General features: G+C 48.5%; 1 protein-coding gene across 3 annotated transcripts; it reads left to right on the top strand.

Moving 5' to 3' along the window:
- Positions 1–2,396: 2,396 nt before the first annotated feature.
- On the top strand, positions 2,397–23,201 carry ZNF335 (zinc finger protein 335). Of its 3 annotated transcripts, none has more exons than XM_072632364.1 (27): positions 2,397–2,606; positions 4,033–4,276; positions 4,834–4,911; positions 5,211–5,507; positions 5,887–6,021; positions 6,118–6,270; positions 6,996–7,236; positions 7,361–7,538; positions 7,962–8,074; positions 8,632–8,650; positions 8,776–8,892; positions 9,035–9,111; positions 9,452–9,612; positions 10,550–10,794; positions 10,983–11,067; positions 11,164–11,258; positions 12,312–12,571; positions 15,067–15,178; positions 19,193–19,615; positions 20,698–20,840; positions 20,947–21,101; positions 21,450–21,553; positions 21,664–21,741; positions 22,154–22,237; positions 22,341–22,406; positions 22,502–22,583; positions 22,713–23,201. In XM_072632364.1, exons 1-27 carry the CDS (start codon positions 2,397–2,399, stop codon positions 22,838–22,840), a joined length of 4,083 nt encoding a protein of 1,360 aa, XP_072488465.1. In that variant the 3' UTR covers positions 22,841–23,201. The 3 variants fall into 3 exon arrangements, with proteins under 3 accessions (XP_072488465.1, XP_072488464.1, XP_072488466.1); XM_072632363.1 differs by having other exon boundaries at positions 6,996–7,251; XM_072632365.1 differs by lacking the exons at positions 2,397–2,606; positions 4,033–4,276; positions 4,834–4,911 and having other exon boundaries at positions 5,501–5,576; positions 6,996–7,251.
- Positions 23,202–23,206: the final 5 nt, after the last annotated feature.

Raw genomic sequence — 23,206 nt, 5'->3', positions numbered from 1 at the left:
CAAAGAGGAAACTGAGGCACCAGCTGGGGTGGAAAGAAAGGGTGCTGGGAAAACAAGAACCAGGAGTCCTGGGCTCCCAATTTTGGAGGCACCATCCCACCCAAGGGAGACCGTGGCCCTGGCCACTTGGCCACACTGCTCCTCACTCCAGCCCCAGGCCGTGAGTCAAGCTGGCGCCCTGGATCAGTGGTATGGTCCTTGCCCCCCAGCTCTCCCCGGCCCCAGGATCAGTGGTACAGTCCATTGGCCCCCTGGGTCAGTGGTTCGTCCCCCACTCGGTACCCCTCCCCCTCCTGCCCCCAGTGGAGGGGGTTGACTGCCGCGATCCCGGGGCCTTGGCGGCTGAGGGCTGTCCCCAGCGCTGCCTTTGTGTCTCCTTCAGCCCTAAGGGGCAGCACAGCGCTGTGTATACTCGCAAACGTTTATTGCACAATGAAATAGAATCACAGAATGCTAAAAGCTGGAAGAGACAGACTATCTAGTCCGGCCTCTTCCCTTCACGACAAGGAAAGTGAATCGGGAAAGCTCAACTGAAATCCAGTTAGCAAAAATAAAATAAAATTCAAAGTTCACGGTGCCTAGGTTAAGAACCCCTGATAACAAATCATTATTTTCCTCTTTAGGAATTTACATAATAATAGGGAATCAAAGTCTGAAACAGAAGGATCTACTGTCTAAAGTCAGAACAGAAGGCACTAGGCTGAAACCATCCGGATACAATCTACGGGTCGGGCAGGTCCCGTGGCCCCAGTTCTCTCCCCGGGAAGACCTTGCCCTCTGTCACTGCCCCATCAAGTTCTCTTTTTATAACACACGTAATCTACGTAATTCAATCCCCTCATTTTGCAGATGGGTTAAGTGCCCAAGACTGCACCGAGAGCATGCAACAGAGGCATGATTTTAAGCTCCCTATCTGCACCCCACTGCAGGGTATCTATCTAAGGGTCAGCTTCCTGATCCGTTCACTTCCCCTCTCTAGACTCATCTGCAAAAAGAGAGCGTGGCACTACATGGTCCTTAAGATGCGTTCCAGCCAAGTCAAGGTGGAAGGGCTCTCCCTTCCCTAGCTCAGCAGACGGAGGGCCAGAGGGAAGGAGGGGCCAAGAGCTTTGCCCTATCATGACGTCAGAAGAGGATGGGCTTGCATCTCCCCAATTTAGCCCCTCCCGCCAACCCTCCGCCCCGAGGTAAAGGGACCCAGGTGTTACGTCACACGCTTAACGTAAGCTCGTAATGGATTCCTACGCAGTAGAAGGAAAATAGTCCCCAAGACCTGAGGGACCCCCCCCGTTGCCCCAGACAACGGGGACAGACATAAACGCATATACTCCTGGGATCTTTGAGGAGGCCTGGGATTTTGGATGCCGGTGCCAGGCCAGTTCCCGGCCGCGCCCTTCCGCAGCGACGTGGAAGTAGATCCGGCTTTTTGAAAGGACGATGGGTCCTTCCGCAGCGGGGGGAGGAGGATGGCGGCCGAGTCGATGCCGGAGCGGGAGAGGAATCCGGGAGAGAAAACAACGAGTAAGTACGAGTTGGGGGCAGACCTCCCCACGTCCCCTGTAAAGCAGCGATTATGGGCTTCAGCGGTGACTGGAGACGAGGTCCCGGGCCGGCGGGGCTGCCCGGACAGGGCCCCGGGGTCCCCCGATCCTTTAGTCGCTCTCGCACTTGCCTGAGCGGAAACCCAGTGCCTCCACAAGATGGCGTCGGGCCCAGAGCGCAGGCAGCGCTGGGGACAGCCCTCAGCCGCCAAGGCCCCGGGATCGCGGCAGTCAACCCCCTCCACTGGGGGAAGGAGGGGGAGGGGGGCACGGAGTGGGGAACGAACCACTGACCCAGGGGGCCAATGGACTGTACCACTGATCCTGGGGCCGGGGGAGAGCTGGGGGGCAAGGACCATACCACTGATCCAGGGCGCCAGCTTGACTCACGGCCTGGGGCTGGAGTGAGGAGCAGTGTGGCCAAGTGGCCAGAGCCACGGTCTCCCTTGGGTGGGATGGTGCCTCCAAAATTGGGAGCCCAGGGCTCCTGGTTCTTGTTTTCCCAGCACCCTTTCTTTCCACCCCAGCTGGTGCCTCAGTTTCCTCTTTGGGCTGGGGGAGGTGGGCTAGCCTATGGGAGAGGTTGGCTCATGGATACCCTCTTGTCTGTTACTCCCCTGCAGAGTGAAGGCCCCAGACCTCGCACTGATCCTGCTGCCCCAGAGCAAACCCTCTGCTTTCCCAGGGCTCTGCCCAGCTGTGCTGTGCCCAGTGGGCAGGAGGCAGGGGCCACTGTGAGGCCCTGGGTGCAGAGCTCCCCCAGGACCCTCTGCACAGCACCCCAAGAGATACCCCTGGTGAGGCCAACTCTCCCAAGGCGCTCGTGCCCGGTGCCTAAGCGAGCCAGGGCCATCGATGGAGGAGAATGAAGTGGAAAGCAGCAGCGATGCGGCCCCCCGGCCTGCCCAGGAGGAGCCCTCAGAGAGCGGGCTGGACGTGGGCACCTCCGAGGCCGTGTCAGCCGACAGCAGTGATGCCACTGCTGCTGCCCCAGGGCCCGGCCTCTTGTCAGAGGCAGACGATTCTGTGGTGGGGCAGAGCTCAGACCATGGCAGCCGTTCCTTGGTACCAGGATGGGGCTTGGGAGGGGGCTGTAAGGACCGGGAAGGGGCAGTGCCCAGTTGGGAAGCAGAAACTGCACCAGCGCTCAGTTTCTGAGCTATGTGGCCCATCAGGGCTGTCCCCCACCAGGATCCTTCTGGGATTAAGAACATGGCCATAGTTCCCAGGTAGAAGGCTGAAGGAAACAGTTGCTCTCCTGTCCTCTATTTCCAAAGAATGTCCTACTCCTGATGTCCACTATTCCTTAATTCAGTTATTTTCTCCCTTTTTTCTCGTTAAATATTTAATATAAATATTTAAAGAAGGGAAGAAAGAATTGCCTTATTGCGGTGGGCGTGGGCCTTAGTTTAGACACCCCTCCCCACCCCCACAGTAAATTATGTATCTGAGGGATAATCTCTTGCTATACTCCATTCATCATTTCAATAAATTTAATAAGTAATTAAGTGCAAAACAGTGGGGAAACCTAGATAAGACAGAGTCCTTTTACAATCTAAGACAGAAAACATAAACACCTTGTTATATGTCAGATTATAATTAAGTGCATTGAAGAGGTTAAAAAAAAACTGTTTTGTGAAATCTCGGGTGGAGGTCATTGGGGATCAAGAGAAGCTCCCTGGAAGAGATGGGCATTTGAATTGAACTTTAAAGGATGGATAGGGATTCAGTAGATAAAGAAAGCGAGAGAGGCAATAGGAAATAGTATAGTTTCTCAAACTGTGCTATAAGGAATCGTGGAACACCCTGAGTTGGTTCTTTGGGTTTTTTTTATGGTGAACATTAACATTGTTTGTTAATGGTCATTAAAAATAATTTTAGAAGATTTTACTACAAGGGTTCTGTCAAAGTTTTGTTTAAAATGAAGGGTTTTATCATTGGAAAAAGTTGAAGAATCACTGGTATAGTGGATAGGGATCCAGCCTTAAAGTCAGGAAGACTTGGCTTTAAATCTTGCCTTTGACACATAGTGGTTATGTGGCAAGCCACTCTGTGCCCCCTGGCTACTCTCTACAATTATAAATTGCAGATAAGTTCCTCACTGAGATTTGCCTATAGCCATGAAAGCACTCATCTGCCCTAGTAGAAAGAGAAGGGTCCAGTACATTAGAGGGGCTGTCCTTGTTTATTTGATTTGTTCAAGAAGCAGGACAATTCTGGGTGTAGGAAACAGTGGGAACAGAGCCTCACAAATAGGAAAGTTCAAGGATTTTAGGAGATCTAGTGTGTCCATAGACTCTATTCTTAATTACCCTATTTGCAAACCCACTGTGTGGTAACCTTAGGTGAGAGAGGGCATAACCCAGTGCTGGCATCCCCACTACTGGAGACAATTCAAAGTGCCCTCAATTTGTCACCAGCAGATCCTTAAGTCTGGGGTTGAGGGTATTGGAGAAGGTGTGGCTGAATGTCACTCTAATTTGACCTGTAGGAAGAAGTGTCTGAAAGCAGCTCCAGCCGGGATGCCACCCCTCAGGGCTATCTGCCAGACTCATCCTCCATTGGCCCATCAGCTTTAGTGTCAAGTGGATCAGCTGGAGCCCCAGTGCTAGTGCATTCCAGTGTCCTTGCCGATGCTGCCATGCTGGTCTCTGACTCTACTGCCTCCTCCTCTGACTTGGGCTCTGCTATTGACAAGATCATTGAGTCAACTATTGGGCCAGATCTTATTCAGAGTAAGCTTGGGGAACTGATTGGGTGGGCATTGGGATTAGTCCATTTCTCTTTCTTCGACTCAGCAGGCCTCCCAGTTCCCAGTGTTTGGCTCTGATGTACCTACCAGAGGCAGTGTAGCATGGTAGAAACAGTCCTTGCCTGGTACTCAGAAGACCCAGGTCTTAGTCCAACCTCATTAATTTGCTGTGTGACTTTGGACAAGTCTCTTTCCTGCTTTAGTCTTTAGTTTTCTCATCAATAAAATGAAAGAGTTAGACTAAATGGTCTCCAAAATCCCTTCTAGTTCCACAAGCCTCATACGTGAAATAGTTAAATGACAGTGTGTATACTGTGGTATGTACCCAAGTGCCAGTAAGAGCCGTAGAAAGTGGACTAGACCAGTCAGAGAAAGCTTTCTGGGGGAGGTGAGACTAGAGCTGGATATTGGAGAATGTTCCGCTGATGATGGTGCAGGAGAGGGAGGAATGTAAAGGGACCTGAGGCCCAGAGGAAGGTTTGAACCCGTCGGCTCTGAGAGGGGCCGAGTGACAGGTCCTGAGTTTTGGTTGTATTCCAGGCTGCATCGCAGTGACAAGTGCAGAAGATGGTGGCGCTGAAACCACCCAGTACTTGATTCTTCAGGGCCCAGATGATGGTGAGCAACTCATCACTGGGATTAAGGGGAGAGCTGGAGGGAAGAAGTAAGGGGAAATATATGGGAAGGAGAACAGTGGACCTGGAATTGAGAATTCCAGTTCTGGCTCATCCACTAACGTTGATGTTGCCAAAGTAACATGCTTTCTGCGGACATCATTTGCCCCATCTTTACAATGAGGGGGTTTGGACTCAACAATCTTTTCCACTCTGACATCTTCTGATTCTTTGGAAGAAGGGAGAGCAGTCAGGGCTTCTTTTGAGAACAGTGAGGCAGTCCTTATCCTTTTGCTTCAACAGGTGCCCCCATGGTGTCCCCGATGTCCAGCTCTGCTCTGGCCCACAGCTTAGCAGCCATTGAGGCTCTGTCTGATGGCCCCACATCTACCTCTACTTGCTTAGAGCCAGCTGAGGCACAGGAGTGCTCCCTGCCTGCTGAGCCCCCTCCAGGCCCCTCGGAGGAGCCAGACTTGCAGAGCCTAGAGGCCATGATGGAGGTGGTGGTTGTACAGCAATTCAAGTGCAAAATGTGCCAATACCGAAGCAGCTCTAAGGGCACCCTGCTCAGACACATGCGGGAGAGGCACTTCCGCCCTGGTGCGTGGGAGATGACCAGTAGCCAGCTGCAGCAGCGGGAACCTGGCTAGAGTCCCAGCTGTGCCATGGGTTTGTGGGGGTTGATCTTGAGCAAAGCACTTACCACCTTCCCCTCAGTTTGCTCCTCTTTAAGATGAGACTTGAATCAGATGTTTCCAAGACACCTTTCCATTCTGATAGTGGATTCTAATGCCACTTCCTGCTCCAGTGTGCTACCACTTATCCTCTGAAGTTCTCTCTAGCTAAAGTGCTATGCTCTAAATTAGTGGTTGGAGGAGCGTGGGTGCCCACAAACAGGATGAGGAAGGGGATGCAGGGTCTCTTGGTGACTAAGGCCTGGGAACAAGTTGCCATGGATTCCTGCCTCACTTTCCCATAGCCTCTACAACATCAGCATTGAAGAAGGGGCGTTCCAGGAAGTGGGGGCCTTCTTCTAAACCCCAGGAGGAGGAAGGGCCAGAGGATGAAGAAGATGATGACATTGTCGATGCTGGAGCCATTGATGATCTGGAAGGTGAGCGCTGGATGATTCAAGGGGAGAAGGTGAGGGCTAGGGCTGGTGGGGGTAGGAGTAGATTTAGCATAGCATCTTTTCTTCTCCCTTTGCTAGAGGACAGTGATTACAACCCTGCAGAAGATGAACCCAGATCCCGGCAGACACGTCCCCAGCGTCCCATACCCACATCTAGTGCTGAACGGCCCCGAAGGAGGCCTGGGAGGCCTCGAAAGCTACCTCGCCTAGATCTCCCCACTCCTGTGGAGGGTGAGACTGGAGGAAGGGGATGGGGGTCTGGGATGGTTGGGAGCAAAGGGGTGGGGAGGAGGTAGGAAGGAAGCTGTGGCATATTGAATCCAGGCAGCATAATACAGTAGAAGTAATTCTAGGCTTGAAATGTACCTTTGAATCTCAGTTCTGAAATCTAGCTCTGTGGCTATAAAAAAGTCTGTTAACCTCTCAAAGACTCAGTTTTCTCATCAATAAAATAGAGATGATATGTTTATATTACCTATTTCAGTATATTATTACAGCTTATAAACCATAAAGCTCTAGAAATTTTAGTTATTTATTATCATAAGTATCCCTTAAAGCTTGAGGGTAAAATGTTTTAGACTTTTCCAAGCATCTTTCCTTCTCTTATCTCATCTGAACCTGAACACCTCTGAAGGTAGGTAGGGAGACATAGTTATCTCTGATTTACTGTGATTATGCTGACTTCACAGAGTCACAGAATGTGGATAGTTGGAAGGGTCTTTAGAGATCATCTAACCTAACCTTGCCAATTTACAATGGGGAGACTAAGACTTAGAGAGATGAAGTGGCTAGCCCCAGATCTCACACAGACAGCTAGGAGGCCACTGGGACTTGAACCAAGTCTCCTAACTCTGAGTCCAGTGTTCTTTGCACAGGGTTGCCGTATCTCTGACAACGTGTCTTTAGTTTATCCAGTGTGTTTGTGGCATGTCTGTAAAGTGTCAGATCTGTTACAGGTGTGGAAGCAGAGTCACTGGTGAGCTCTCAGAGTGGACAAAGCCTCCCAGAGCTGCAAGGACCTGAGGCCACTAGCTCCTCAGGCCCAGAACCCTGTGGGAACAGTGAGGGGCCTGTGGAGCCCAGTGTAAGCCAGTCAGATGCAGAGAATACGGCTCCTAATAGCAGAGATGACTCAGACATACCACCCCGACGACGTGGCCGGCCCTCCCGACGCTTCCTGGGCAAGAAGTACCGCAAGTACATGGGGCAAAGGTGAGGGGGGAGGAGTACCCTGTGGTTGTAGGAGAGGGCCCTGTGTGGGGCTGGTTCCCCCTCCACCTCATTTTCCATTACTAAACCCAGCTCCTTCCACTCCTACCAGATACTATTATAAGTCCCCCAAACCACTACTGAGACCCTACCTTTGCCGAATTTGTGGCTCCCGCTTCCTATCCCATGAGGACCTTCGTTTTCACGTTAACTCCCATGAGGCTGGAGACCCCCAGCTCTTCAAATGTCTGCAGTGCAGCTACCGCTCCCGCCGCTGGTCCTCTCTCAAGGTGTGCAAGAGAGGGAGTTCCTGGAAGGGAGGGGAGAGCACTAGGGTGGTGTCACAGAAAAGGGGCCAGTTCTGGAGTCAGACAGCCTGACTTTGGGGCTTAGTTCTGTGATCCTGGGCAAGTCATTTCCCTTCTTGGGGCTTTAGTTTCCTCTGTAAAGTGACAAGATTACATGATCCTTCAAGCCTCTTCCTGCTCAGACATTTCTTTTTCAAAGTCCTAATTCTGGCATTCAGTGCTCTAAGGGTCTCCCAGCTCTGACATTCTGGGATGGTGACATATTTGGTTACTTTGTATTCAGCGAACTTTCAGGGTTTCTGGTAGGGAGGGCAATGAGTGATCTTGGCCTCTGACTCTGGATGCCTGAGTCCTTGGCATGAGGAAGGGCCCCCTCTCAGCCTGTTACCCTGCCTGCCTCTCCAGGAGCACATGTTCAACCATGTGGGCAGCAAACCCTACAAATGCGAGGAGTGCAGCTACACCAGTGTGTACAGGAAGGACGTCGTCCGGCACTCTGCAGTGCACAGCCGGGACCGGTCAGTAGGGGCCAGCGTACCTTTAGGGGGCTCACAGGGAGGCAGCTGTTCTAGCACACAAGTAACAAGGAGGGTGATAAGAAGAGAATGCCTGACACTGCAACCCTTTTTTACAAGACACCTGACACATGTCATTATGAATTTCACAATAGCCTAGTGAGGAAAGTCTCATGCAAGAGTTATTATCACCACTTTATAGATAAAGAACTTGAGGTTCAGAGAGGGCTCAGAAATGGCTTTGCAATGAGGACTGGACTTGGGTCAGGAAGCCTGAGCTTTGTGACCTGGAGTCAGTCATGGCAGATGTCAGATGCATCTTTTGGAAAAATAGGGATGATAAAACTAATATGACTTGCCTCACAAGAGAAAGCTTTGCAGCCATAAAGTACCACGAATGTTTTAATTGTAGGGTAGGGAAGGTCACTTTTAGGGTTGAGGAAAGCTCTTAGAATGGAGAGATGTCTGGGTGAGGTGGGGGTGATGGGCCCTTGGGACTAGGCCACTGGGAATACGGGTCAGGAGGAGTCACTAACTCTGTACATGTCTCTCCCCTACAGGAAGAAGAGGCCGGAACCTGTGAGTCCAGAGTCCTGGGCTGGGTTTGAGCTGGGAGGCATTTGGCCAAGGTCTTTTTATAGATGAAATTAAGATATGTCTTATGGGCTGTGCCATCCATCCTTTCTCCTCCTGTTTCCTTGCAGCCCCCAAAACTGAGTTCCTTCCCATGCCCAGTGTGTAACAGAGTCTACCCCATGCAGAAACGACTCACGCAGCATATGAAGACACATAGCACCGAGAAGCCCCACATGTGTGACAAGGTGGATGGATGGGGTCACATGGAAAGGAGCAGGCAGGGTTGGGAGTGTAGATCTGAGGGGAAAGACTCTGAGACTAGTCACAGTGGGGGTATCTCTGCTGGGCATGAATCCTATTTTCTTTTCTCCATCCTATAATTTGCAGTGTGGAAAGTCATTTAAGAAGAGATACACTTTCAAGATGCATTTACTGACACACATCCAAGCCATTGCAAACCGCAGGTACCATCCCAAAGTCCCTTCAGGAAACCTATGTTCATGTTGCTACTGTTAATGGCTCTGGGACCCTGGGCAAGTTACCTTACCTCACTCAGCCTTTGCTGGAAAACTCTGTCAAAAGGAAATAGTAATTCTTATACTGCCTACTCTGTGGGCTCTCTTTGTAAACTGTAGAATGCTGTGTCAGCCATAATGATCCTAGTAAACATTATTGTTCTTCCTAGTCAGTGTTAGTTCCATGGGGACAGAGAACAAGGGAGGGAGTGGGGGAGTGCCCTTTGATCCTGTCCTTCAAGGGCTTTGCCTTCCTGGCTTGTCCAGTTACTCTTGCACCCACTCCCAGGTTCAAATGTGAGTTCTGTGACTTTGTCTGCGAAGACAAGAAGCTTCTCCTAAATCATCAGCTCTCCCACGTCAGTGACAAGCCTTTCAAGTGCAGCTTCTGCCCCTACCGGACCTTTCGAGAAGATTTCTTGCTTTCTCATGTGGCTGTCAAGCACACAGGTCAGCTTGCCATTCCTGACACCTCCTCCAGTGTGCCTACAGCTCTGGTACCCTGTGCCACCTGGTCTTCCCTTCCTGCCCTCCCCTCAAACTATCCAGCCACCCCAAATCCTCAAGTCAATATTTATAGACACAAGTTGCTTTGTGAAGAGAATTCCCTAATCCCAGAGGAATTTACTGCCTAAGAACGGAGACATCCTGGAGAGGCTATTAAAGGGCCTTTTGAAATGAGGAGACAAGAGTTTATGAGTGGTAAGAGAAAGTAAACCTACTTCAGCACATACATGTCCAGAAGCTACTCTGTGCTCAGGTCCTGTGCTAACCATAATAGTTTACAGTTTGCAAAGTGTTTCTGTATACATTGCTTCAATCAGTCCTTACAACAGCCTTTCAAGAGAGGTAGTGGAAACAGGATCTGACCGAGGAAGCCCATGAGGCTTCCACAAGGGAAGGGACGTGCTGAAAAGTCACCCAGCAAGTCAGGGGCAGAGACAGGATGAGAAATCAAGTCATTTAACCACATCCAGCCCTGCCTTCAGCACTCACACTGTGGAAGGGGCCCAGCCTGTCCCTCACCTCCTTGGGGACCTCAGGCCTACCTGGAGAGGCTGAGAACTCCTCTAGTGCCAAGAGTCCAGGTCTGGCGGCAAAGAGCAGGGCTCCAGGTCTTGCTGTCCCAGCTGTGTGGTCTTAAGCAAATCATTTAGCCCCCTGGTTCACTGTTTCTGCTTCTGCCAAATGAGAGAGTTGGCCTGGATGCCCTCTGCCATCCATTTCAGATTTGACATTCAGTGTCCTGAGCTTTCTCCCTTGTCTATAATTCTTTGTGAAGTTTGATCCGCCCTCCCTGAATAGAGCATGTGAACAGGGAGGGGGTGCCACTGGGTATGCTGCCAGGTGTGCAGTCCCTCCTCCCTTCCATTCTTCCTTCCCACAGGAGCCAAGCCCTTTGCCTGTGAGTTCTGCCACTTCACTACAAGGCACAAAAAGAACCTCCGGCTGCACGTGCGCTGCCGGCACTCGGCCAGCTTTGAGGAGTGGGGTCGGCGCCACCCTGAGGAGCCACCATGCCGCCGCCGCCCTTTCTTTTCTAGGCAGCAGATAGAGGAGCTAAAGCAGCAGCATGGGCAGTGTCCTGTACTGCCTGGGCCTGCCACCCTTGACCCACCAGGCTCCCCAGAGGTAAGGGGCAGAGAGATAGGGGAGGAAGGATTAGAACCAGAGCCAGGCCAGGGGTGGAGAGTGGGGTAGGTGAGGACAGAACCCAGTCTGGAGGAGATGAAAACAGGGCCTTGGCTGGGGGTGGTAAGGACAGGGCCCTATTTGGGAGAGGTAAAGGATAAAACCCAAAGCCATGTCGTGTTCCTCAGGCTCCTGAAGAATCAGCACCTCCTGAGACCTCCCCTCTGCTATGTCCGGAGGCCCTAGGGGGTGCCACCATCATCTACCAGCAAGGTAAGTCTCTAGAGGGGGTTTGAGGGGCAGGGAGCAAGGCAACAGTGAGAGTTGGGCTCTTGGGTTACCAATTTTCTCCCATATCTCCTCCCTCAGGAGCTGAAGAGTCCACAGCCTTGGCCACTCAGACAGCTCTAGACCTACTTCTGAATATGAGCACCCAGCGGGAGCTGGGAGGAGCTGCACTGCAGGTGGGACTGTAAGGGAGCTCCTTATGCCAAATCCCAATTCTCAGGAGACCCCACATTTTCCCCCAAATGTCAAGTATTTCTCAAGCTGCCTATATGCTTAGTCTCTTGCTATGAACAGTTGGAGGTGAGAAAAATAGGACATTCTCTCTGTGCCTGCTGAGCTCGGAGTCCACTTGAGGTAGTAAGACCTGGACTTGTTAAATCAGGGTGCTTACTTTTTGTTTTGTGGATCCCTTTTGGCAAGCTAGTCAAGCCTATGGATTCCTTCTCAGAATATTTTAAAATTTACCAATAAAACACATATGATTACAAAGAAAATTAATTATATTAAAATAATTATCAAACAATTTTTTAAAAAAAGTCCATGGGCTACAGGTGAAGCATCTTTGTTTTAAACTACTAATAGAGAATAAGAGGGGAAGCTAATGCCCCAGCTGTGGACAGAGAAGGCTTCCCAGAGGAGGTGATGCTGCAGAATAACCCCACTTAACATTTCGATAGCACCTTAATCTTTATTATCAAACATCCCTCTAAGAGAAAGTGTCATTGAACAGATAAGGAGCCTGAGACTCAGAAGGGGAAGGTGACAACCAGGGCTGTCATGGAAAGAGCACCAGGCCTGGGTTCAAATTGTGACTCTGCCACTTACCAGCATAATGACCTTGGACAAGTTCCTTCCTCATCTGAGCCAAGAGGGGGTTAGATGAGATCATCTCTAGCTCTACATTCATTGATCCTGTGGCTCAGGTTCCACAGCAGTCGGTGTTAGAACCCTAGTTTCCTAGCCACACATCCAGTGCTCATGCTCCTAGGCTCTGTGTTCAGCATCCCAGATGGGTGGCCCTTAGGTAGACAGGAATTGGGAGGGTGCTCTCTCCATGGTGGCAGAAGGAAACAACGACTTGAGCAGAGGTGGGGCCTGGGAATGAGTCTGGTATGTTGAGGGAATGGCATGGAGCTGGCTGGTTTGGGTGGACAGTACATGGTGAAACTTAAGGGACAGAGAGTTGCCTTATCATCCCCCTTGGTAACAATCCATTACTCCCATGGCAGGTGGCTGTAGTGAAATCCGATGGCATCCGGGCAGATCTCTCCTCCCCTCCTGGAGAACCCAGCCCCCCAGGAGCCTCTCCGCAGGTGGTCACCCTGCATGTGGCTGAGTCTGGGGGCAGCTTTACTGGGGAGGGACCAATGGGAGTGTCTGACCTGCAGCAGATCACCCTAGCCCCAGTACCATACAGTGGAACTAGCTACAGCGTCATTGCAGCTCCTCCTATGGAAGAGGGGACCTCGGCCCCAGGAACCCCATACAGGTGAGTCCCCCCCCATACCCTAGCTGGGTTCACAGTGAAATGTCCCCACTCTTTGCCATACAGGAATACAGAAGGCACGTTTCTTGTCCAAAGAGCACCTGGATTCTAGTCCTTCTTCTATCTTCTCTTCCCCAGTGGTGCTTGTTCCCCACCCTGCTCTCTAACATGCCCACCCATGGTTCAGATATGTATCTCTCTTTCTATAATAGGAGGGAAGTTCTTTGACTACACCAAAGAACAGAATCTCACAGTTGGCAATGATTTTAAAGAAGGTCTAGTACAGTTGATGCCTAAACAGGAATATCCACACCCCACTCCACCCTCAAACCCTGCCACCTATGTCATCACCGATGAGGTGCCATCATGCTTCTGGCCAAAGAAGCCCAGTGATGGGGCAATCTCTGACATCCCTAAGATAGTCCATTCCACTTTTGAAAAGTTAGGAACTTTTTCTTTACATTAAGTCAAAAGTCCACCTTGCAGTCTCTGGGGCCAAGCAGAACAATATGGTGGCCCTTCAGATACTTGAAGGGAGCTATCCTGTGCCCCTTAAGTCTTCTCTTGACTCTTGACTAGACTTTTGCCTGGCCCTTCTGAGCCATGGCCTCTCGAAACCTCTTGGTCATGCTCCTTTTTTATCAGTGTACTTGCTAAAAGGCATAGTGCTTAGAGTTGGACACAGCACTTCAGATGTGCACTGACCAGGACAGAGTCAAATGGAGACCTCACTTTGCTCAGTCCTCCCCTTAATGCAGCCCAAGATCATATCAGCTTTTCTGAAAGCTATGTTACACTATTAATTTATGGAAACTGGAGTCTGCTTGAGCACCCTAATTTTTTCACAGGGGCTATTGTTCAAGGTTCAGCTTATGTGCTGATTCCTGTGAGGAGTCTTTCCTAATTACCTTAGTGTTCATAGTGTTCTTTCCCTCCTCAAATCAAGGAAAACATTTGTCTTAAAAGACAGAAAATGGTTTTTGTTTCTTTTGTATTATCCTCTAGCCCCGTGCTTTGCACATTGTAGGCTCTTAAGGATTGTCTAGCTATGCCACTGTCCCAGTCATACTAAGCTCAGTTGCTTTTTTTTCTTGGCCTAGATTAAAGCACTAAAAAAAATCATCCATTTGATGGTTCTTGTTCACTTAATCCCCAGCTTCTACCCACTCTCCCTTACCTTCCACCCTTTGAAAATGAGTCAGACACTGACTTTGGCTTCCAGTTTGGTCTCTAGAGGAGTTAGGATCTGTTTTATGAGGGTCCTATGTCCATCCTCTTTGGCTCTTTGGCATTGAGACAAATAATGTGGCAACCGAAAAGCTAATGAGATTTGTGTTGACACGAATGAAATTCATGTGTACAGAGCAGGGGAGTGCTGATTGTCCCATCATCTTCCAACCTGGGCAGGCCCCATCTGGAGGGTCGTTCCTTATTTTTAGAAGCACATTGACAGGCTAGGGAGAGTGACCAGGAGGGGGAGGAGGTAACAAGAAGTTGTGTCATTCAGGGATCAGTTGAAGGAAATGGGAATGTTGAGCCTGAAGGTGAGAAAACTTCAGGAGGAATTTAGCTGTCTTCATGTCATGGGGAAGAAGAAGCAAAGTCATTCTACTTGGCCTTGGGGACAAAACAGACCAGTGGGTGGACATTGCTCAGTATATTTTGGCTCAGTATAAGAAAGGAAACTTCCTTATAGAACTGTATCACTGGAAATAATTGGTCAAAGGACAAATAACCATGTGTCAGGATTATAGGTGGAATTTCTGTCAAGTCGAAGTTGCATGTGAGGACCTGTGAGGCCAAAGGTTATCAGAATCTGTCTCTGACTGTCCCTGGGAGGTCATCTTCTGTCCCAATTCAGCTCATGTCTCCTAGGTCGTGCCCTAGGAATCCTGTCATCTCTCAAACCTTCTTTTTAGCCTTGGACATAGACTTTTCTAATGAAGAAGTGTTCTCGGTGCCTATCATTTGTAACTGCTGCATCTCAGATTCTCTCCTGTCCTGTTTCTGTCTCTTATCTAAGATTTCCAGAACTCCCCTACTTTGACCTTACCCAGCTAAGGCCATCGAGGTGCTGCTTACCTTGCCTTCTGACTTGGGGATTCAGGGATCTAAATCCTCTTTACAATTCAGAGATTCGTATTATACATTTGAGTGTTAAGGGCAGCATGTTGCCCATTATGGACAACCCTGGGTTTATACTGTAGTGCTCATCTCTGACAGCTTTTGGACATAGGATACATCATGGAATTAAACTATTACAATTGGAAGGAACTTTGGAGAGTGTGTTTAGTTCACCCTCGTTTTACTTGAAGCCGAAAATGAGGAGGTGGCTTGCTCTGGTACAAACCCTGAGAAAGTGGGTGCCCAGATCTCTTGCATCCCAGTCCCCTATTCTTTCTCCCATATTATGAATAATGTGCTCACAAAACCCTGTTACCTCTTTTAAAATCCTGTGACTCTTTCTCAACCCTGCCCATATTTCCCTGTACCCATAGCCAGGAGCCCCCAGGGGAGGCTGCGCAGGCTGTGGTTGTGAGTGACGCCTTGAAGGAGCCTAGCACCCACTATATCATGGCAGCAGATGGGACCCAGCTACATCACATTGAGGTAAGGGGCTCTCTAGCCTCCCCCCAGTCCCAAAAGTATACTTCTGTCTGACTACTGTACAAGGTCCTCTATCTTCCTATCACCCTCAACCTATTTACTGCCTACCCTCAAGATACCTGCCCCAAAGAGAACCTATCTACTAGAACTATCAGTAGGATCAGATGAGGTGATGGATATTAAAATTCTCTGTGAACTTCTAAATAATAGCTAAAGTGAGGAGGGAGGAGAGGGAGAAAGGTGATATTCCCTCCTCCACCTTCTTCTAACATCCTATCTCTCCTCTCCCACCCTTTGCTTTCCATCCCCTTCACTCTCACTTAACAAGATGGAAGAATCTGAGGTTTGAGAAGGGCTTCTTCAGTGGCTTCTTATCCAGCCGAGCCCTAAACAAGAAAGCACAGCATAGATAACAAGTAGTCAGTATGCCTTTACTTGAAGACTCCAGTAAGGGTGAGCCCACTACCTCAAGACTAGCCATTTTTGTTTTGGGCAGCTCTGATTGTTAGGAAATGTTAACATCCAGCCTGAATCTGCCCCTTAGCAACGTCCACTCGTTTTTAAGTCTGTTCTCTGGAGTCAAGCAGACTAAGGCAGATATTTCTTGTGCATTACAGCCCTTTAGATATTTGATGACAGCTGTCACATCCCACCTAAGTCTTATTTGCTTCAGGCTAAGCATCCCCATTTCCTTCAGTCAGTGTTCTCATGACATAATCTCAGGCCTTTTGCCATTTTGATTCTCCTACTCTGGAGCTGTCCAGTTTATTAATGTCCTCCTCCCCTAAAGTGGCCTCCAGACCTGAACACAGTATTCCAGCTGTGGTCTGACCAGGGCAGAACACAATGATTCTGCACCTGTTTATTCCTGGACACTAAACGTCTCTTAATGCAAAATAAGATTAAATTAGCCTCTCTTTGCTACCATAGGAGACAGCTGACTCTCACTGAGCCCCCAGATCTTTTCCAGATGAACTGTCTAACCATGTCTCCCCAATCTTGTACTTGTCAAGTTGATTTTTGAACCTAAGTGTAAGACTTGAAATTTAATAGGAATAGATGAAACCTCATTAAATTTAGCCCCATGTTCTAGCCCAGTGGTGTCAACCTCAGATAGAAACAGGATTAACCAAACCATACATGTTTTATTGTATTTTTATTTATTTTGTTAAATATTTCCTAATTACATTTTCATCTGGTTCGGGCTTCAGGCTACAGGCTGCATGTTCAGTGCCTCCATTCTAGCCTATCAAGATCTTTTTGCATCTTGTCGTGAAAAGTGTCAATTATTTCCTCGTGCTTTGTGCCACCTGAAAATTTTATATGTATGGCTTGTTTGCTTTTATCTGAGTCACCCATAATTTTAACCAGCACAGAAGTGGATAGATTCCCAGGCCACTTCCCTAGAGACTTTTCTTCGTTTTTAGTGGCAGCTTTTTATATACCTCAGTATGAGCAACTCAGTGTTTATATAGAACCATATATAACAATAATGACACTCCTCAGTCATTAGGAAAATTTCAAAATAGGTTCAATGATCTCTAAGCTTACATCAAGCCACAGATCACTATTCTTTGGGTCTGGCTCTTCAACCATTCGTGAATCTATCTAGCTAAGCCAAATTGGACTGTCTTTCCTACAAGAAGAACATGAAAGACCATGTCAGATGCTTTACTAAAATCCAAGGAAATTTTATCTGCAGTATTTCCCTGATCCACAAATGTAGCGCAGTCAAAAAATGAAATAAGGTTATTCTGATATGACCTGTATTTGAGGAAGCCTAGCTAATTCTTTGTGGTCCCTTTACCAGATGCTCATTAACCATTCTTTAACCAATAAATATTCTAGAGTTTTGCCAAACGTCAGAATCAAGCTCATTGATCTTGAGTTTACAGACCCTTTTCTTCCCATTTTGGAGAATCAAACACTTGCCTTTCCCTAGTTCTGTGGGTGCCCTTCCTATTTTTTATGATCTTTCAGAAATTGCTGACAGCAGTTCAGCAATGATATCTAACATTCCATTCAGGGTTCCAGAGACAGACAGGTACTCTCTTTTTCTCCACTTATTTACCCTTGGTTTCACATCCCCATTGGCCATTTTTGTTCTGTCTTTTCTAATCCAAAGGTGAGAGAAAACCAGAAGCAGAATAAGAATTGAGTAGTGACGCTTTCTCTCCACAAAGGGGACAGTGCACTAGACATGGAGTCAGGAAGACCTGAGTTCATTTTTTACCTCAGACATTACTAGCTAGCTGTGTAACCTTGGGTTTAACCTCTCTCAGCCTCAGTCTTCTCACTTGTAACATACAGGAGCTGGACTTGATGGCCTCTGCAGCCCTTTCTGGCTCTAAATCTGTGATCCTCTGACCTATTATTGTCAGCCCATAAACACCAAACTGATCCCTAGCCCTTTCTGATTCTTTTCTTTTCCTAAATAAAACACCTTTTATCCTTAGCTTTTCCTCCCATCTTCACTCATTTTGAACTTTTTTAACTCTCTACACTAAATTCTTGTAGGGCCAACCCACACTTTTATATTTGTCCTCCACCTTCTATACGTGTCTTTTAAAAATTAAATTGGCTGATGGATTCCCTGCATGTACACATTGGTCTCTACGTGTCCTCTCTTATTTCTCGTTGGAATGCTCCTCTTTGTATTTTCAGAAATTCACTCTTGAAAGCTTATTTTTCCTCTTAAATTTGCCTCTGCTGTAGAATTTTAGTCCATGGGTTCCTGTCTGTCCTCTGAATCTTTTGAAATTACCTTTCCTGTAACATAAGGTAGATGTCATATTGGGCCCAGCTTTCTTCTTCTCTGTCACAAATTCTAAGAGCAAGTGACCCCTTTCCCCAGTGTTCCTATCATTTCTATTTCATCAACTAGTTCTTGGTTATTGTTACGCATCAAATTCAGAATAGAATTTACTATCATTGGTTCTTCCACCTTTGAAGGATGAAATTATGAAGATAAGTCCAGAAATCATTAGCTACTCTGATTTGTTCACAGAGTTCCAAAAGATATCCAGTCTCCTATCACTGCTTTTCCAGGCTTATGATATTTCCCAAACTCATCTGTGTGCTATTTCTGTCCCATCTTCTTTAGTATATGCCAGCTGTAATATTGTCGTGTTTCCGAGTCTGGCGATCTTTACCCAAAGTCTTTCTACCATGGTTCCCCACTCTGGCTTTTGGACTTCCACACAGAAAGATGCCTTAATATATGTAATGCTCCTTATTGGTTCCTTCTGATTAAGGAGCTGTATATTCCAGTAGAGGCTCCTCCCACCAATTTTAGATCAGATTTGCCTTCTTTTATTAGGATTTCTTGTTCACATGACTTGTTACTTTCACTTTGTGTTTCCATTTATAGCCACAGGAAGCCGTGATTGTTATCGCTTGTTCTGTTTATTGTGAATTTGGGGTACTAACATTTCCTACATTATAGTTTCGTACATTAACTAAATTGGTAGGTGTGAACAGTCTCTTCCCTTCAGTGTAAAGCCCTTTTGGTTAGGTTCACAAGATTCACAACAAATGCATTTTTACTAGCCCTTCTTACGTGCATTCCATTCCTGCCCAGGAGCCCACTATTCTGTGTTTTAAGCCATAGTCCTGACACCACACTGGTGCCAGAATTTTCTTTCTCTTCTCGGTTCCCCTTCCTTGTCTTCTTTCATTGTCTTCTTTCCTCTTCCTTTTACCCCACTCATCCTTGCTCCTCCCCCCTCTCCCTCCAGCTTATGCCTTTTTTTCCTCCCTAGACCTCACTTGTACCCTCCTGCCTCCCAAGCTTTCTCTTCTCCATCTCAGTCTTGTTTCTCAGTCTTTCTCTTTTTCCTCAACCTTTCTCCCCAAATCAGCCTGACTTTTGTGTCCCCCCTTTTGGTCTCCCCCTTTCTCATTCTAATCCAGCTCAGTCTCTGTCCTGATCGCCTTTGTTTTCTGCTTCTCCTTTCCCAGATCAGACAGATCTCTGTTCCATAGCTCCCCTCACTGTCTCCTTTTTTTTCCCCACAGCTGAGTGCAGATGGAGGTGTTTCATTCTCAGGTCCAGGGGCTTCCGATACTCCAGACCCTGGGGCCAAGTGGCCCCTATTGCAGTGTGGAGGTCGGCCAATGAGCAGAGATGGCCCCCCTGCACCTCCTTCTCCAGCAAGAGCCCTTAGGGCTGGGGTTACTCCAGCTGAGGGCAGAGGGCCACCTACCTCAACTTCCCCACCTCTCCCAGCCACAAAAGCCTTGGGCCTGGTGGTTCCCTCGCCACCCCCATCGTCCTCAACAGCAGCTGCCACTACCACCAAGAAGTTTTCCTGTAAGATCTGTTCAGAGGCCTTCCCAGGCAGGGCCGAAATGGAGAGCCACAAGCGAGCCCACACTGGGCCCAGCACCTTCAAGTGCCCCGACTGCCCCTTTGTTGCTCACCTGTGGCCTGAAGTTCGGGTAGGTAATAAGACTGATGTAGGAGACCCTAGACACATGATCTCACTGTGGGCACAAAGCCAATACTATCTCAACTCTCAATTATGTATGCTTCTGTTATGATTATAATCCTTCACATTTGTATAGTATTTTTCACAATCTTAACCTTTCTAACAGTGCCCTGAGGTCACCAGGCCAGGTCACCAATAGCCCTTTTTGATGGCTGAGAAAAGTGGCTCAGAGAAGGGGGTTGCCTTGGCCAAGAGTCAGACAGTCAGGGACAGAGCAAAGAAGAGAGCTCAAGTCTGATGATTTGGAGCCCATTGTTCTTTTGGTTAGATCTCTAGGTCGTGATACATATATGCCTGGTATATGTGATATTTTGACAGCAAATTTATCTTCCTAATTCTTATGTTTGGTTGAGTTGAACATTAAAATGAGCTTTTTTTCCCTGGGTCTTATGTTGGCAAGGTAACAGAGGCAGGTGACTTTTGGGTTGCATCGCAAGCTTGTGGTGATTTAATACACAAAACCAAATTAGAACAAAATATGGCATAGTGGAAATAGCATGGAATTTGAAGGCAGAGGACTTGGATTTGAATCCCAGCTCCTGCTACATGCATATTTATTGTTGCTTACAAGACACTTAAAACTGCTTGGTGAGATTAGAAGTATATTATCCTCATTTGACAGCTAAAGAAACTGGAACCCAGAGCAGGAAATGACATTCCCATTGTAACATAATTAGTTAGTAGAAGCCAGGGATAGAACCCAACCCTCTTGGCCCTCCCTTCCATGGGATCATAGAATTAGAAGCAACCTTGAAAACCATCTAATCCAAAACCCTTTCCCCCACACACAGAGCAGGAAACTGAGGCACAGGGAGGGTGATTTGTTGATGTTCATAGTCCCAGATGCTATCTGAACCCAGACTTCCTTGTCTCTTAAGTCCAACACTTTAGCCACTATACCATGCTACCTTTCTAAAATTGTTCTGCAGCTGCCTTCATGTTGGTGGGTAGCTCTATGGGCCCATTTCCTAGGGAAAGGTGATGTAAAAGTTAGTTTCTGTGATGCTCACTGTCTCCTTGGGTACCTGCCAGGCCCACATGGTCCAGCACTCAAGCCTTCGGCCCCACCAGTGCAGCCAATGCAGTTTTGCTTCCAAGAACAAGAAGGACCTTCGGCGACACACCCTCACCCACACCAATGAGAAGCCCTTCTCCTGCCACCTTTGTGGGCAGCGGTGAGACTTAGAAGAGGTTGCGGAGGGAGGGAAGGACAGTAGAAGGAGAATGTACTGGGGACAGGGGGCTGGGGCTGTCTGACCCTTCTCCCCTTTTGCCCCCCAGCTTCAACCGAAATGGCCACCTCAAATTCCACATACAACGGTTACACAGCCCAGATGGAAGGAAGCCGGGCCCCCCAGTGCCCAGGGCCCCTCCCCGTGCCTCCACCCAGACCATCATCCTCAATAGTGATGATGAAACACTGGCTACACTGCATAGTGAGCTCTCCTTCCCTCCCCTCCCCCTTCCACTTTGTAACAGGGACATTCCAAGTCACTGACTGGATTCAGGGGAGTATAATTGGGCATTCTCTTGGGTAAGGGCACTTTCTTAGGGAATAAAAGACAGTGTATTTTCTATGGCCTAAGCAAGGCTGTCTCACAAGTATGTTCTTCCCCAGAGCCAGCCTAGGGACTTTCAGTATGAGAGTAGGCCAGGCTTGGGGAGCTGGGAGTACAACACCAGGTCAAGTCTTTACACTTCCCTAAGTCTTTGGCCTACTAATCAACCCCATCCTACCTCCCCTTCCCTATATCTCTTCCTTCTTATCTCCTTTCCCTCCCCAGCTGCCCTACAGTCCAGTCATGGAGTGCTGGGCTCTGATCGGCTCCAGCAAGCCCTGGGTCAGGAACACATCATTGTGGCACAGGAACAAACAGTATCCAATCAGGTGAGGCTAAGAAGGGGCCTGGGATTTGTAGGCAGATTGAGGGAGATGGGACTAGCAGGAAGGGATTAGACTGGGACTAGTTTCTACAGGAGCTGGGTTTGTTCTGGTAGGAGGAAGCCACCTATATCCAGGAGATCACTACTGCAGATGGACAGATGGTACAGCACCTGGTAACCTCAGATAACCAGGTAAGATTTTTCATTGTTCCTCTGTCTCCAACCTCCCCAACCCTTGTTCATAAGAGCTTAGGATTTGGGGCTGGAAGCAAAATTAAAGATTAATCCAACCCTCATTTTACACTTGAGGAAACTGATGCCCAGAGAAGTCAAATGTCTCAAGATAGACAACTCAGTCCCTACCTCTGATGTCTTCCTGTCTTACTTCCTCACTCCCCTTAGATGTCGAAACTGTCATAGCCCTATCTTAGGCCCCTTTGCACAGTCAGACCCAATATGTGTCATCTTTTCTAAGATGTATTTTTTCTCCAATGAGACTAACAATTCCGGGAGAACGGGGGCTGCCTGGGCTCAGAATAGTTCCCCATCAAAAGTATAGCAGAAAATTGGTTCCACGTGATCACTTTCCTTTCCACTTTCTCAGGTGCAGTATATTATTTCTCAGGATGGGGTACAGCACCTTCTCCCCCAAGAGTATGTGGTAGTTCCTGAGGGGCATCACATTCAGGTGAGGAAAGGCCTCAGGAGCAAAGGAGAAAGGAGGGCTCAATGGTGGTGGGAGGAGCCAACCAAACTTCTGCCCCTGCAGTGACTTTTCTTCTTGTTGCCAGGTACAAGAGGGACAGATCACTCATATTCAGTATGAGCAGGGGACTCCTTTTCTGCAGGAATCCCAGGTACTAGAACAGAAAATTGTAGGAGTGGTGGGACCAGAAGGGAGAGGGGCCTGGGCCTTTGGGAGACTCAGTCCCCTCTCTCACTTTGCCCCCAGATCCAGTATGTCCCTGTGTCTCCAGGACAACAGATTGTCACTCAGGCCCAGCTAGAGGCTGCTGCCCACTCAGCTGTCACAGGTACAGGACTGGGGAGAATCGAGAGGAGGACGGGGAATGGAGGGGATTCTGGGATCAGCCAATTCAGCAAAAGAAAGGAATGGACCTGGACCTCAACCTCCTGAGACTAACACCTTGCTCCCCTGCTAGCTGTGGCTGATGCTGCCATGGCCCAGGCCCAGGGCCTCTTCAACACAGAAGAGGCAATGCCAGAGCATATCCAGCAGCTGCAGCATCAAGGCATCGAGTATGATGTTATCACACTGACTGACGACTGAGGGGACACAATGAGGATGTGAAGAAGCAAAGATGCCACAGGGGCAGTCCTGCCAGAGGGTCTCACAGGATCCTCCTTGCCAGCCATAGAAACTAGGCAGGAGGTGTCCTTGACTTCCTAATGAACTTGAGCCTGCCTCAGTACCAGGGTTGTACAGGGCACCAGTGTGGTAAGGTGCTGCTGACTTCCTGGCCCTGGATGAAGCAGGGCACCAGGGCCTGCAGGCAGGCTTCTGAGAGAAAAATCTATTTTTGTTTGGATAGATCAGCTGGTATGTCTGTCTGAATAAAGAAAAGGGAAATGAGTTCAGCCCTGGCCAGTTTTGCTGGAATGGGGTGGTTCTCTTTCCTGTTTTCTCTTTACCGTG

The sequence above is a fragment of the Notamacropus eugenii genome, chromosome 1, assembly GCF_028372415.1.
Source record: "Notamacropus eugenii isolate mMacEug1 chromosome 1, mMacEug1.pri_v2, whole genome shotgun sequence".
Classification (NCBI taxonomy): domain Eukaryota; kingdom Metazoa; phylum Chordata; class Mammalia; order Diprotodontia; family Macropodidae; genus Notamacropus; species Notamacropus eugenii.
Note: the sequence above shows the minus strand (reverse complement) of the source record. Positions and strands in the feature narration are given on the sequence as shown.